Here is a 16,070-nt window from a genome sequence, read left to right as displayed (position 1 = left end):
TTGAATTTCACTTACACAACGAGTTACAGTTACCATATGCTCATATAATTTCGAACTGATAATGCCGTAGCAGCTCATTTTGTGATGAAGTTGTATAAAAGTGAATTTCCATCAAAGATATGTATCTTTCGTTTTTCCGTTTTCATAAATAAATCATACACTTCAACCAAGCTTTTTTGAACGAATGTTATGTGTTTTCCAATCCATTTTGGTATCTTTCAACAATGACATATATGGGTATCAAAGCATCTATCATTGGATGAAACAATAATGAAGATGGATCACATTTCAACCATACAACATTGCCTGGGTTCAAATGCAGAGAATACTATAAATACATCATGAGTTTCTCTCTGTGGGAAGCGAGGGTTATGAAATGATTCTCCACATAATACAGTTCGGGTTGATGATGTGTAATTCACAATAAGTCGTTTGTTTATTCAACTTCATCAATAATAACGATGAGAATCCATATATCAATTACGAAAATCGATATTCAGAATCATTAAACAGTGTGTGGTGATATTGGAAATGGGGTATGAATTACTACTCGGTTACATCAGGCTAATTGAATACCTACATTCTTAATTCATAAGGTTGCTTCGAAACTTTTGTCCACTTCAATGTCATTACTTTTTAGAGCTCCATAATTCATTCGATATTTATTTATTCTTGTCTAATTTTCAAAATATTTAACATTTAAAATGAAAAATGGCGTTTGCAGGACCACTAACTGGAACCACAAATGTGCGATTGGCTCCTGTTGTTGACTCCTTGCTTGTTGTTTCCTGCTTTCGGCAAACACGTGTAGCCCATCTTTACACTTGGCTGCACCGCGCTGATGAGGCCAATAGCCAGAAACACGTGTCCGCGTGTTGCCTCCTTTTTGGAGTGTTGTGACCATTCATAAAAAACTCAACTTTGATTTGTCAGGCTTCTACTGGATATTGAAGAATATACCGTGTTAGGAATCACACGTTAAAAGGTACGACCTCGTTAGTCCTTAGCACAAGTTTCTCAACTTCTGAGAGTTGTCGTTCGTATGGGGGCGGCAGCTGATTAACGGAAAAACAGATTTTGAACAGATTTTTTTGAACAGATTCGAAACATTTTTGAAAATCTCTTCATTTCACAGTTCTAATGAAATTTAGATGAAATACACTGCATATAGTCAAACAATTTTATATTTCATATTCATTTCCGCTAAATATCTCACTTTTAAAATATGCCAATTATTAAAATTTTCATTACCGAATGTTCGCTTATCTACTCAAAGAAATTATATCACTCCCTATCAATAAAAACGAATATTAAAGCTCTCGAAAATTCTAAAAGCTAGGGAAACATTCGTATAGCAGTCTGTCTTCGGCAGAATTAAATTTTAAGTAGCCTTTCCGAAGTAAACGTTCATTTATTTTCATCGAATAAACGCCCGTTAAAACTGAAAATTATTTCCTCCAAATCATTCAGTTGTCAATGATTCAATATTCTTATCAGATCATTTTAAATTACAGTGACAGTTTCGGGAAGCATAAAAACAGGAGATAATTACGAAAGATAAAAACAGTATTGAGGTAATTGGCAAATATCCAGGCTCTGTTCTTTTCAAAATAAACGAAAGCTTTGATTTGAAATGATACATGCATTATAGACACTACGGCTTACCTTTCTAAAAATTTTTTAAATGGTTCGTCCCTTAATTGATTATAAATTTCTTCTATGTAAGGCTGAAAAAGAAAAAGTACAATATCAACATGTGAAAATAAATTTTAGAAATTCGATTGTCTATACGCAATATATACGGTCTTCTAAGAGACTTCCGAAATTTGATAATTGATAATGGCCAACTATTTGAAATGGGTGTTCTATTCGGGCAACGTACCGCGCGCTGAACTCCTTTTACGATCGCCATAATCGTTCTATCGAAAGGACTATTCGCAATGTGGTGGATAAATTTGAGTCAACTGGTTCAATGAAAGATCGACTAATACCCGTACGTCGACTAAACGCAAGATATACAGTCGCTGTCTGTGAGAGTATGCAGGAGAATCCCAGGCAGTCGATTTCGTAATCAGGGAGTCCGAACCAGATGAAATTATTAAGAATAATACGAAAATATTCTCAATAGAAAAGTTTAAAAGACTATTGAGTTGATAATTCGCAATGAAACTTCCCAATGTGAAATAATATATGTACTTGTTACTTCAAAAATTGTAACATTGGTATATTATGTACCGTTATTTATGTTTTTATATTTATGTTTTATCTTTTTTCTTTAATTTTTTATTCAAGTATGACAAACTATTGTTTCCATTCTTTATATGTATTAATTATACAGTGCTTTTTTTTAATGCCCCCCTAGAATATAATGTAAATATATTCAACTACTACAAAATGGCGGAACTTTTAATAATTGCCTCAATACATTGACATTTAACTACATATCGTGGTATCTTTCTACTAGTAAAACTGAAAACTAAATGAGAATATTCTAACTGAACAATAATGTTCATTGTCGTACTGACATTTTTTGTCGTTTTTATAAACAAAAAATTACTTAACAAACCTAATCGGTTTGTTGAAATTGCCATATAGCAGATAAGAAGGAATATTTCTAGAAATATCGATATTAATGTGTTTGTCTTCAGGAAATTATTAAATGTTCCGCCATTTTGTAGTAGGTGAAGATATTGACTTCATATTCTAGGGTTGTGAAGTATTCGTCAGTAGCTTCAAAATTATGTTTCACAAAACCCCGAGCGGCGGCTCTTCAAAGGAGGCAAGGGAGGCTCAGCCTCCCCATAAAATTTGAGGCTATTCATCGCAATAAACTGAAAGATATTGACAAATAATTATGATTATTTTTTTCTAAAAATGCTTGGTTATCATTCCTTTACCATTAATTTTTAATATAAATACATAATATGCTCGAAAAAACACTATCACTCACTACGTAGTACGTACTACACTGTATCCTGCATCAACAGAACTCAAACGCACTGTCCATGAACGAATAACGAATAAACCATCAACCCGAAATAATAAATGCCAAACGTTGCAAGGGAGCCAAGCCTCCGATCGCTTTAAAATACACAGGCTCCACGAGACCAACCCGATTTGCAATTTCAGTTGCTGAAATTATAGCGTTAGAGGAGGCTAGCCTCCAGTTGGTCTCCGTTAGTGTACGACTGCGTTTGTTTTTTATTTAATTATTTGGACGGGATGCCGTGACGGACCGTGACTGAAAAATATTTCGGTAAATCGACAGTAAAACAGGCAGTATTGAATTATAGCAGTGCTTTTTGGTAATATTTTTAATGTGTCTTTCTCTGGGAAGGCCTCAACCAAATTTGATTTCAATTAAAACGTCAGATAATCGACAAAATCGAGGATTTAATATTAGTTGGTACGATAAATGCGATTGATTAACCGGCTCCATTAAACGAGAAAAACTTTATTGTTGACCCTGTGTTTTATTTTCCATACAAACCGAATACCAAACGTGGTCTAAAATGTGATACTCCGATTTCTACAGAAAGACATTTTAAATCTAAGAAGCATATATTTTCGTCTTGTAAATTAAAATTGTTTAGCAAACAAAATTTAGCAACAGCTTTAGATACAGCTCAAAAAGAGGCCATAATTTCTTTTAATAATCAGGTTAGGGAAAATCGGTCGAATTAGCTTTTCGTGGATATGATGAAACCGAAGATTCGATTAATCGCGGCAATAACAAGGAACTTTTAATGTTATAGGCCAAATATGATTCATAATTTGGCACTTTTTTAAACGGTAGCGTTTTTTTGGGCACCTCAAAAACCATCCAAAATGAGCTTATAGACAGTGTGGCATATATTATTAAGGAAAATATAAGCAAGGAGATTGATAGTGTTTCTTTTTTTGCATGGGAAATTGATGAAACTACCTATATTACCTGTACATCACAACTTTCAATCGTTTTTAGATATGTTAAAGATGGTAATGTGGTAGAACGATTTATGGGTTTTCATGATGTTTCATCTGGGCGCACAGCTGACGATTTGTTTAATTTTTTAATTCGTACGTGTGACACCTATAATTTTAGGCAAAAGTTAATTGCGCAAACCTATGATGGGGCGCCGGTCATGACCGGCCATTTAAACGGTTTACAAACTAAAATAAAGTCCTTAGCTCCTCATGCATTTTTTACACATTGCCATGCCCATGCCCTAACTTTAGTATTAAGCAAAGCGTGCAACAACATAAAAAATTTCGCGACTCCGGCGGGCTTTTCTGTGTGTATATAGTCTTTATGACTTTAGCCTTCCCCGTTCTCCAATGCACGAGCCGCTATTGTCTTCAAAGTTTCATCTGTCAATTTCACTTCAAAATAAAGTATTCATGCATTAATTTCATAATCCCAAATTTAAATTTTTTGAGTTGATCCGTTCAAAAAATAAAAGGGGGGACATTAAAGACATGCACTGTACAGTACAATTATTGATTTACCATATGTTCATAATATACCTACCGAAAATGGTTGATTAAATTAATAATAACACTCTTTGACTTCTTCAACAGTTTTTAAACATAGTTAATAATAGAGCTAAAAAAATTGGTTGGATAAATAAATAACTAGCTATAAAATGCGCGAGAAACAATACACGCAATTACAATTTTATAGAATAATTTTTTTCCGGTAAAACTAATTGAAGTATGATCTGAGGTGTTGAAATTATTCAACAAGTATGTAATGCCATTATCGAAGGTTTATCAAGATATCCTGAAACTTTGTTGATGTGTATACATTTTACGTCGTTCCATTTATATGAAAAATAAACATACCGATGGCTTTCAGTACATACAACTAGTAAATATTTTGCATCGTATCCAGAAATTTACGCTAACGTTTTGAACTGAATTACAAATGTACCGCAACAAACTACATTAGTGTATTACATATAACTAGGTTGCCCCATTTCCATCATTTATGAGGCGGAACTTCAAAACATTCAAATTGTTATTCCGGATATCGAGTTGGGGATTTCTGAGTATTCAGTTTTGTTGTTTCACTTTTAACATGATTTAGTTGATTTAGAACTCGTCCAAGAATACCCGTATATGGAATTGCCAATCATTGCTGAAAGTAGTGATTAATATCTTTCTGAAGTTGAATTTTTAGTGATGTTATTCTGAATACAAAAACTGGAAGTTACTCACAAGTATTTTCTAAAAATAATATTCAATAAAGATTATAGATACTGACTAGTTATATACAGAAATTGAGAAATTGGATATCTACCAATTGTTTTTCTATAATATTCTCATGCATACAATTAAAAATAGAAATAAAATTCGATTCCACAATCATATACAGGGTGTCCCTGGACTTCCTCTTTTCCTCTCGGGAATATATAGATGGGGTCAAAATATCACCAGTACTTCATATAACTTTTTTTCCTAAAATCCTTCGTTACCAAGTAACGGGCCCTCGAAGTTACAAAATGAAAAATGTTTTTCTTTGATAACTTTTCAAGTGAATATTCAAAATCATCCAAATTTTCGTAATTGACTAAACAAATGAATTCCGTCGATGAGCTTTCATGCAGGAGTCAGTTGTTTTGCTACAAAGTCAGGAACGGACTACCCCCGATGGTCCACACCCCAAAACTTTGAAATGACAGATATTTTTTAATATTTTTCAACAAATTAAGGTTACTTGGACAATTTTATGAAAAAAAGTACTCGTGTGGAAAGTCGATCGGAGCAACGAGTCTTGATAAAAATGTAGTTTCACTCGACGACATCAAACCCGCTCGTCCACCATTATTTGAAATGAATAATTATCAAAGCAGAAATAATAATTATAATGATAACGTTAATACAACAAAGAAATGAGACAAATTCACAATAATTTAAATGTAATGAATCAATAGGGCAATAAAATCATCAATATTAACTTTTGAACATATATGACAAAATTCCCAGCAATATTAAACTAATACTTTTTTTTAAATTCGAAATGATTGTTAAAAAGTGGATTACTGAAATATCTAGACAATTTTTCAATGATGTAATTTGCTCTCTCTATTTACCAAAATTACGCAAAAGAACAACATTCAAATTCATGTCACAGGAAATACAGTTCACATATATTGTTACTCAAGATATCAGTTATTTTCTACAAGTTATTTATTTTGTAGGTCATTATATTTGTTTATTTGTCTTTCCAATACATCATAATCATAGTTTTATGCGAAAAATATTGACGAACTATATTATTATCATTACTATTTGTTTGAAAATAGTTGGCGATGTTTCATGGTGCATTTCATTAGTTCAGAATTCCTTGTATTTGTATGCTTGTATTTCATTTCACTGTAATTTTAGTTTTTTGCTTAACATGCTTGTTATTTTTTGGATAATCTTTTTAATTTTATTGATATTTTCAGGGATTTAAAATCATTTTATATCATATTAGACACCTGTACCTGAAGTTGTATCAAGTACCCAAACTAGAAAATTTCTCTTACATCTTCTTGGACAGCATGAATTAAGATCAATACACAGGCCAACGATGAAAACACTTCTGGACTTTTGGTTTCAACGCAGATACTATCCAGAAGTTAGTCAGGAAACAAAGCCGGAAATTCACTTGCAGATTAATGTATCCTCAGGTCAAACAACCAGAAATCAAGAAATGCGTAACGCTAACATATTTTGGAAAAAGAACAGAAATAATCGCAGGTTTCTTCCGAAAAAACGGAATGCCAAAGATAAGGTCGACAAGTTGGAAAAGTCTGGAGTTTATAAGCTTAAGTGTCCGGAGTGTAATAGTGTTTGGTATGCAACCACAAGTTTCCGAATCTAAACCTTGGAAATTTACAAGCATAAACATCGTGGGTGCAACCTGTTAAATGATCAAATCGATTTAATTTACTCTCCGGTTTTTAAATTGGCACATCCGCATTGGGAACTGTAAATTCAGGTACTCAATCAAGTACCTGAATGGTATATATTGGCGAATGTAATGAATCATTGTTAGATTATCGTATTAGTTTGAGAATGTCCATATAGGACGAACCTGCAGTAACGTTAGTTACAATTAAAAGTGGTTAAAAACATAGAAATTTTCATTTCTCTTTTCATTAACTGTCAATAAATTTGCAAGCCCGACTATAATAGGCAGTTTTCCGTCCTCGGTACAAAAATAACCGTTATAGATAATAACGATGTATAGTAAAAAAACAGCATAAACCCTCGCTTCATATACTCAAGTACCTACTGCGAGAGACATCAACTCCCACTCCTTTGAAGAAGTAATCTCGGCCATCATCAAAAACAAATCCATCTCATTTGACCCTATGAATAAGTTATCACTCACCTCGAAAAGAGTGACGGGGACTTCGTGTTTCGCTACGTGGCTTTGAACGTGTTCCAGACATTCCTTTGAGTAATCCTGAAAAAGAAAGAGGAGTAGTGAAAACGACTCCATCCACAGTTGGCGTTTAATCAGTCTTTAACGGCAAAGGCTTTGCTACGGTTGGAAGCAAGGCTTTCCTGCCTTTCATCATGGTCCCGTTGAACGTCACAACCCCAGGCTTTTATAATCGCGGATTCTTACCTGCTAAGGAAGAATGGAGCTCTTATAAAACAGTCAATGTGGTAGCGAAATGAGTAAGTTTAGTACAGGGGGTCTCGGTATATTTTTGACGTCACGAAACAAAAACAGAGCTCATACAGCGCAGATGATATATAATGATAATAATGATTTATTTGTACTGAAATAGAATTACAGAAATTACATCTAGGAAATACAAATAAATATAAAAAAACACGAAGCATTAGATGCTTGTATGTGGTGAAAAACATATGCCTGAATAGAAAATCTGAAATATACTCAACATCGGAAATATTGAATGAAGTCCATACAACATTGAACATACCTCAATATAAATATTACTGGATTTTTTTCCCAACACCAAACCGTAATTTTAACACCTCGACACGTGTTTCGATCACCAAGTGATCATCTTCAAGAGGAACATCAAACAGTTGAATCTTCCTCTTGAAGATAATCACTTGGTGATCGAAACACGTGTCGAGGTGTTGAAATAACGGTCTGGTATTGGGAAAAAACTCCAGTTAAATTCAAATAGGACTGAAACCCAAAAAGAAAAAATCTTCATCACTTTTCACTTCAATTAATTCATCAGCAGATGATATAAATGTAGTTGATTGGTAAAGCTGATCTGTAATTTCTAGAAATATTTTTCTTCCCCTTTCACGGTATACTCGCATGCTCAAACTACACTGCTCCAATATGATAGATCCTGTTTTTTAAGGATCTATTTCCATATTTCTAAAATTGTTTTCGGGTCGGTCGGTAGCCGGTCGGTTCGACGAGGGTGCTTTGTTCACTCACTCGAATTGACTGCCGTGTTGGTCGGTGGTTCATGCCCTAGCCTGAACGATCGATTTTCACTTGCTATCGTCCAACTCGTATTGAGAATCACACGTTAAAAGGTAAGACCTCGTTAATCTTTAGCTCGTACAAGTTTATATTTCTGAGGGCTGTCGTTCGTAGGGATGCGACAGCTGGTAAATGGAAAAACAAATTTCAAACGGAATTTTTTCAAACAGATATTCAATTTCACCCAATTATTCTTAACTTTTATGATTTTTGGTAGCCGTTCCTCGAAAGTTTCATCAAGTTTTAAGTGCCATCGAATCGAATGACAGTTGATCATAATTTTAAGATTTTCCGATAAAATGTCGTCTGTGAAATAGACTAATGCGAGAAAATAACTTAATGATCAAAACATAATATGGTGACTTACATATGCCCTTGATAAAAGTTCCTTCATAATGTAGTTGTCGTAAATATCCTTGGCGCACTTCAGCCTCTCCTCGTGACATTCTAATTTTTCGTAAGCCTTTATCTGAAACAAAACATTTTTTTTTATTTTTTTTCAACCGAAAGAAAAAAAAAACCTCAATGAAGTCGTCAATCAATACTTTCACACAAGTTTCGTTATACAAAGAAAATATTTTACTTGTCAAATGAATTATTCACTAAGTCCAATAACATAATTGTTATCATGTAGTCAACATCCAATAAAAAGCTTTGTGCCATTGCGAAAAACCCTTAAAGCTTATAATGTTCACTCTCGATGATATTATCGAGCGCAACGGCAATGCTTGCGTGTCAGGTATCACTTTTCAATTCTCGTCAGTTGGCACGACAAATATAATTATCGCCAAAAAATAAGGTATTATTATTTACGTTCTAAACTATATTCAAGTGAATATTACACCAAACCGTTATTTTTTACACATCGACACGTGTTTGAATATCCAAGTGATCACCTTCAAGAGGAACTTTACAAGTTCATTACAAGTATATTTAAGTATCAATGAATATTTGTCAGAATTTTGTACACCATACATTGATGATATTCATTTTTTCTCATTTGCCTCAGCTTGTTACTATGTGATGTTGTTGACCGATTTTAGGCCAATTTTTCATTACGAATTCAAATTGGATCAACACGCTGCCGAAACAGCACGAAAAACTAACCGTTTCGGAGACTCTAGCCACGAAGATGAACCCCGAAGTGGTCGACTTACAGTGATCCAGGTTGAGGATCCTGGTGGAGAATGACCCGTTCTATGAAATTCCTTATGGAAAAACACGTACCGGTCCATTCTGGTGATTTTTGGACCTCAGGCACAGTTCACACGGAAAGGACAAAGTTCCGCTCCTTGCCTCTCCCAGATGTCCATTCTGTATGAATTATTATACTTTCAGAGTCCACTCCTCCACTTTTACCGTCATACAATCGACCAATCAGAAGCTACCGCGCGTATAGCGGGAAATTTAAATCAGTAGATGAACAAGGCCGGTACGAGCTCAAAATCCCATGTATTTTTTATGGAGCTAAACTTTTTGCACTCTTCATTCGAGCGGAACCTTGTGGAACACCCAACTCGAGGTAGGTGTGTTTCGGAGAGTGGGAGAGAGAAACATGTGACGTAATCGATGTCAACGAAAATAGCTGAAAGTTTAGCTTCATAAGAACATTCATGGGATTTTGGGCTCGTACATACATTGTTCATCTACTGATTTGAATTTCCCGCTGTACGCACGCTAGCTTCTGATTGGTCGACTGTATGACGGCAAAATTGGAGGAGTGGGCTCTGAAAATCTAAGGCCCAATTCACACAGAATGGACGTCTGGCAGAGACGAGGCGCGGACCTTTGTACCTTCCTTGTTAACTGGGCCTGATGTCCAAAAATCGCCAGAGTAGACCTGCTCTAATTTGCACGTGTGTTTGCATAAGTAATATCATAGAACTCTTGCAGCTATATTACTTGGGCGTCAGCTCCCATGCGATTTTTGATGGTCTAAAACGTATTGGAAAGGTTAAAAAGCTCGGAAAGTGGGTGCCCCACGATTTGAACGATCGACAGAAATGATCACGTTTCAAGTTCTGTTCTTCTTTTCTTTTGCGCAACCAAAACGATTCTATTTTGGATACGTGTGATAAAATGTGGATCCTCAAGGACAATGGGCACTTCCCAAAGGCAAAAATCCAACAAAAAGCAGCGAAATTCGTTCCAAAGTTGTTGAATTTTTTCCAATGATCCAGATTTACTTGAAAGGGTCATAACTAGTGACGAATCATGGATATATGTTTATGACATCGTCCCAATGGAAGAGCCCAGCAGAAGCATGACCAAAAAAGCATACCAAGTTCTATGAAATGTCCACGTTTAGCTAACTGTTTTTTCGATTACCGTGTAGTAGTGCATCAGAAGTTTTAGCTACATGGTCGTACAGACAATAAGGAGTATTACTTTGAAGTTATGTGCCGCTTACGAGAAGCAATACGAAAAAAACGTCCGGTATTGTGGAAAAACAATTAATGGTTTTTGCATCATCCTCACTCGTCATTTCTTGCTCCTAATTTCTCCGCCAAAAACAACACCGTAATTATGCCTCAGCCACCGTATATACCGTATATTTGGACCCCTGCGACTTTTTCCTTATGAAAGTCGGTGTTTTATGACGATTGAGGAGATAAAAACCGAATCGCTGAGAGACCTCAGGGATGTACCAAAGAGTGCAAATCAGAACTACTTCGAGAATAAAAAAAAATGCTGGCACAAGTGTATTACATCTGAGGAAAAGGATAAAATAAAAATTGATGAATTAATAAATATTTTCAGGACAAAATTGAAAATGCACCTCATTTTTTCAACAGAGTAGTACATAATCCCAGCCAAATACCCTTTTCAATGTATGAATTCTCAGTACTGAAAATACAATACACTTTTCTAGTGTTTTGCAAATCAGTTAAATCCGTCAACACAAAGTACTCCCACGTGATTTATGGTATTAGCTGCAAAATTAGCTGCCTACGTGCTAATACCTCCAATCATAATAATTATTTTCCTATTCAGTTTACATGTGAATACTCCCACATTGTTTGCATTCAATTAATCGCACAAACATGTGTAGTTGAGTGGTCTCCGATCTCAAATTAGGACATATACACAAAAGTCGAATTATAATTAGATCGAATATCGTTGAATGATGTTTCTTAGTTCGTAAAAATAGATATTTTCACATATGGCACCTCTATCAGTGGATAAATAGTATATTGTTCTACTGGAGAGGAAAACAGTGTTTTGTCCGCGTTTTAATCTATTGTTGTTGAATTTGTCCGCTTTTTAATCTATTGTTGTTAAACTAATTTGCAGGTAGTGGTTCCACTAGTTAATTACCGAAAAATCAATTAGGATAAACATCATTTAACAAACTAAGTCCACATCGGACCAAAAAACTTTAGGTATATAAACAGCTTACCCTTGTTTTTAGATTCAGTATCAACTTTGCTAACCTTGTTAGCGAAACGCGCGTCGAGTGCAAAAATATCAGTTTGGTGTTAGGGTAATTGCTCTCTAGAAAAAGTTTTCATAAATCGGTTTGCAAAACCACTCACTACCTCACCTAACCCCACGAACACCAGGCACTGATGAAGAAATATTGTGAAACGGACAAAAAATTAGTATTCAGCCAGTCCAGCTAGCCGAGCTTTTATTCCTCAACTACATTTGATAGCACGTTTACTAACTACCTGGGCGACTAGGGGCCACAGGCAAGAAATATTTATGACTGTACCAGGAACGCTTTGAACATAAAAGCACTGGTAGTATATACATTTCCCATTTGCTGGGCAGTGATTATGAACACCCCTTGTAGTGCTCTTATTTTTATTACCGTTCCAAGTGGGAATGGATAGACTATATAATTCCTCACTGTAGATATCCACTGTAGAAAAATCTTTAAATAATCCATTAGACCAGTGGTTCCTAAACAATGGGTCGAGACCCACTAGTTTTTCCCATTTTGGAAAAAGGCTAGGGAAAAGTATCCAGTTCTTTCGAACATAGCCTTAAAAGAGTCACATATTTGTGTGAGAGGCCATTCTCCACTTTGATATTTTATAAAATAAATATAGGAAATTGACTTGCGTTTAAAGCTTTCAACTTTCAACCCAGATATAGAATCTCTTGTAAATCGTAAGCGCCAACTCCACAAGTCACAATAATTACATAAGTCTCATTTTTTGTATTTGTTTAGTTTAAAGATTCTGAATTAAAAGTCTCCAATTATATCATCTTTACCATTTTTTTTTAGAGGTGTTAGGACTCACACGTTAAAAGGTAAGACCTCGTTAATCCTTAGCTCGGACAAGTTTCGACTTCTGAAGGTTGTCGCTCGTAGGGGTGCGACAGCTGGTTAACAGAAAAACAGATTCAAAACAGATTTCAAAAAGGTGTATTCCTCAATAGTGAATTTTCACGATAATAATAATAAAAATATTATATGCACTTTTTGATACGTCTTTTTTTGCTCTCAGCGATTTGGTTTTATCTCCACAATCGTTGCAAAACGCCGTGATTTCATTGGTCTCTTCAATCACGGTAACACGAAAAGTCGCAGGGGGGCAAATCTGGCGAATACGGTGGCTGACGCATTACAGTTTCGTTATTTCGGGTCACCTAATGACAATGAAATACTACAAAATGATTCGAATAAATTAGCTCTTCAAACAATCTTCCACTCAATTCAAGTAAATGTGAATATACCACCCTTTGTAACAAACATACCACTATTGACCACAATTATTCGATACATGATTATTTACTGGTAATAACAGACAGCTGCAAAGGGAGTATTCTTTGATACCAAACTCTCATTCGCACCTCACATGGCGAAAAATATCTTGCTCTGTATATTTGATATATAATTCAATAGTTGGTTTAAAATTCAATCCAATACAAAAATTGATTCTCTATGTGCGATGATTTACATTTCAGAAGATTAGCCATTTCCCGCTGATCATTTCCTCAACGAAACTGTTCTTGCTGACAAATAAACGAGAAAGTCGAGGTGAAAATTGATTTAGCGTGTTGAATCGTATTAAATCGCCTTCGTTTTGATTCGCTAATAATACCCTGCTACTATTTATATTACCATATATCGACGTTTCCGCGAAAATTGTTGTTATTTTGTGGTAGCCGTTCACGAGCTGTATAATTTATTATTCAAATCTCATAATTCATTGCTCAATCAAGATTTATCGGTGTTATCGCCATTTTAACAGCTATAAATTCAATTTTATGATAAATATATTAACAAATTAGCATCATTATCATTCGGGTGGTCAGTTTAACATTCATTCATCCATTTTCTGCAGCTATTCGAGTATTTATCGATGTAAATTGGCCACTGAAAACAATTCTAAAAAACGATAATGGTAAAAATAGAAAAGTTGTAGTGAAACGTCAATCATTCAATGATTGGGATTGAATCAATTAGACGAATGAATGTTATTACGTACTGTCATTGTGACACGAGTAGATTCAACTCACTAGTGACATCAAGTCGTAATTTTATCATTGAAATGAGTACTTCATCTTGTTCACACATCTGAGATGTTTTAGTTCTAGTCATCTCCTGATTGTGCTAACTGACCAAACGCGCGTCGAAAGATCTCTTCTTCTTCTTCTTTTCGATTCAATGGCCTCAGCAACTAAGGCTATCCGGCCAGTTGGTAACGAAGCGTTTAAAGATCATAAATGACAAATGACGGACGGCCATTGTTTTTCCTCGAGTTGAATCGATGATCAAATTCTAGGACCAATTCGAGGACCGAATCGAAGACTCAGTCATAGTAATCTTAATTTCTGTGCCGCAACCCAAGCAAAGACCACCCTCAAGGGTTGCTATGCGCGTGGCTTCTTTTCTTGGCTTCACCTTGACCATCTACCTAGCCAAGAACATTTCCAAACGAATAATGGCCTTTTTTGGTTATAATCTCCAAACATATCGAGTACAACTGTGGCAGTCATCTTTAGTGGAGTGGTCGTAGTACAATGGGCTTGTTTCATGATTTTTGATCTATAGTTCACTTGATAGAAATTTTAAATTGAAAAACAGTGGACTTTGTTTCATATCTCTAAGTACCGTAGTTTTCCCGTAATTAATTATTAAAAATCGAATTTTGTAGCACACATCTTTGGTAGGTATGTTCCATTTCTAAGTGAGAAACTATGGTTGAAACTCTGTATTACAAAACAAAAACCCGTCTCTTATTGTCAAAAGCCAAATCGTCAAACATATTAATTTCGGAAAATATTCAATTTTCCAAATTTATAGCCTCAGTGCACCGCACTGTGTGGGTCGATCTAGTAAAAGTTCATTTACCTAAATAAAAGTTATGATATTCGGCAATTAGCAATAATGCTATAATGCTGATTGGCAATATTAGACTTCGACCTAAAATCGGGAACAAGAATGTGTGGGCATTGATCATTCGGTTGCCACCTTCTAGAGAGAACACATCCATCACCCCTGAAAATGTAGCTTCGGTAAGTGAATTTTTTTTATTTGTATTATTGGCTTGTTGAACCATATTTTTGAAACATTGTAACATTGTTGAGGGTTATGTTGTGACTTTATTTTAATAAACTCCAAAATTTTTTATTTTTGATCATAATAATAATAATAATAATAAATGAATTTATTGACAGCTGAAATAACATGATACAATATGGAGAAAAACAAAATACAAATTCGTCAATAGGATACAAGATTGAACAGAGTTCATTCTTCCTCTTGCACCTTACAAAAAAAAAAAAAGAAAATGATGAAAAACAAAAAAAAAAAATAACAAAAGACCTAAAATAAAATTGGAATTATGATAGCGGGTACAACATTTAATTCATGAGACGGATATCGATACAAACATAAGGATACTACAAATATTTTAGCTATGGCCTACAAGAGCCAATGTGTCATAGAATATATTCGGGTATTATTGATTTTTCAGAGGGTGTTTTTTCAGGCAGTACCTGAAACTGGAAACAGAATTCGACCGAAAGGAAGGTGGTAGGTTGTTATAGAATTCAGCTATCGTATATGTAAATGACCTTTTGAATAGTTCTATGGAGTGTCTAACAACATGGATCATTTTGTGCCTGATGTTCACATTATGAACATCAGTTCGATAAGTTTTTGAGTGTATGAGAAATCGGTTCTTTTTTCTTGATACCGTATGAAAATCTCAAACAAGAGTTTTGAACTCTTTGAATTCGTTGTTGCTCATTTTTATTCAGAAAATAATGATACACTACGTCACAATGATTGAAGATAGATAATATCAACGAATCACAAATGAGTAATTTGGTTTTTAGGCTCAAGACATGCCTATGAGGGTAAAATACTTTCATTTTCCCAAATGCTCTTTGAATCAATGTTGAAGTATTATTATTATACATTATAATAATCAAAATCATTGTTTCTGCAGAAATCGAAATTGCATGGGTTGACTATGCCATCACTTCTATCGTCGAAAAAGTTTGCAATATGAGGAATCATTTTTCTATTGAAATATCCCGTTTAATTAGTCTCAAAATCAAAGAGTAATGTATATTCGTTGTAGATTTTAACGAACAAGTCCGATGTCAAAGACATCAGAGTAAGTCTCAAGTCAACAGCATTGCGTCCACACAAAGT

The 16,070-nt window shown here is 34.7% G+C and overlaps 2 protein-coding genes across 3 annotated transcripts in view; one reads left to right on the top strand and one right to left on the bottom strand.

Annotated features, from left to right (window-relative positions):
* Gprk1 (G protein-coupled receptor kinase 1) overlaps positions 1-16,070 on the bottom strand; it is a 184,305-nt gene that overhangs the window by 17,632 nt on the left and 150,603 nt on the right. The window contains exons 4-6 of the mRNA XM_074171556.1: positions 8,820-8,921; positions 7,364-7,438; positions 1,666-1,727 (exon numbers count right to left, since the gene is read on the bottom strand). Coding sequence (XP_074027657.1) covers positions 1,666-1,727; positions 7,364-7,438; positions 8,820-8,921 — 239 coding nt within the window. The remainder of the gene's footprint in view (positions 1-1,665; positions 1,728-7,363; positions 7,439-8,819; positions 8,922-16,070) is intronic.
* LOC111505068 (dynein regulatory complex subunit 3) overlaps positions 1-16,070 on the top strand; it is a 111,430-nt gene that overhangs the window by 71,866 nt on the left and 23,494 nt on the right. Inside the window, exon 1 of one of the 2 annotated variants that reach the window (XM_074171563.1) lies at positions 14,821-14,923. The exons of the other annotated variant lie outside the window; for it this stretch is intronic. The gene's annotated coding sequence lies outside the window, so the exon portion shown is untranslated. Of the gene's footprint in view, positions 1-14,820; positions 14,924-16,070 lie in introns of those variants that run through there. 2 annotated transcript variants of the gene reach the window in all.

The sequence above is a fragment of the Leptinotarsa decemlineata genome, unplaced genomic scaffold (genome assembly GCF_025532065.1).
Source record: "Leptinotarsa decemlineata unplaced genomic scaffold, Ldec_3_MD MMD2_tig00000010_RagTag_RagTag, whole genome shotgun sequence".
NCBI lineage: Eukaryota > Metazoa > Arthropoda > Insecta > Coleoptera > Chrysomelidae > Leptinotarsa > Leptinotarsa decemlineata.
Note: the sequence above shows the minus strand (reverse complement) of the source record. Positions and strands in the feature narration are given on the sequence as shown.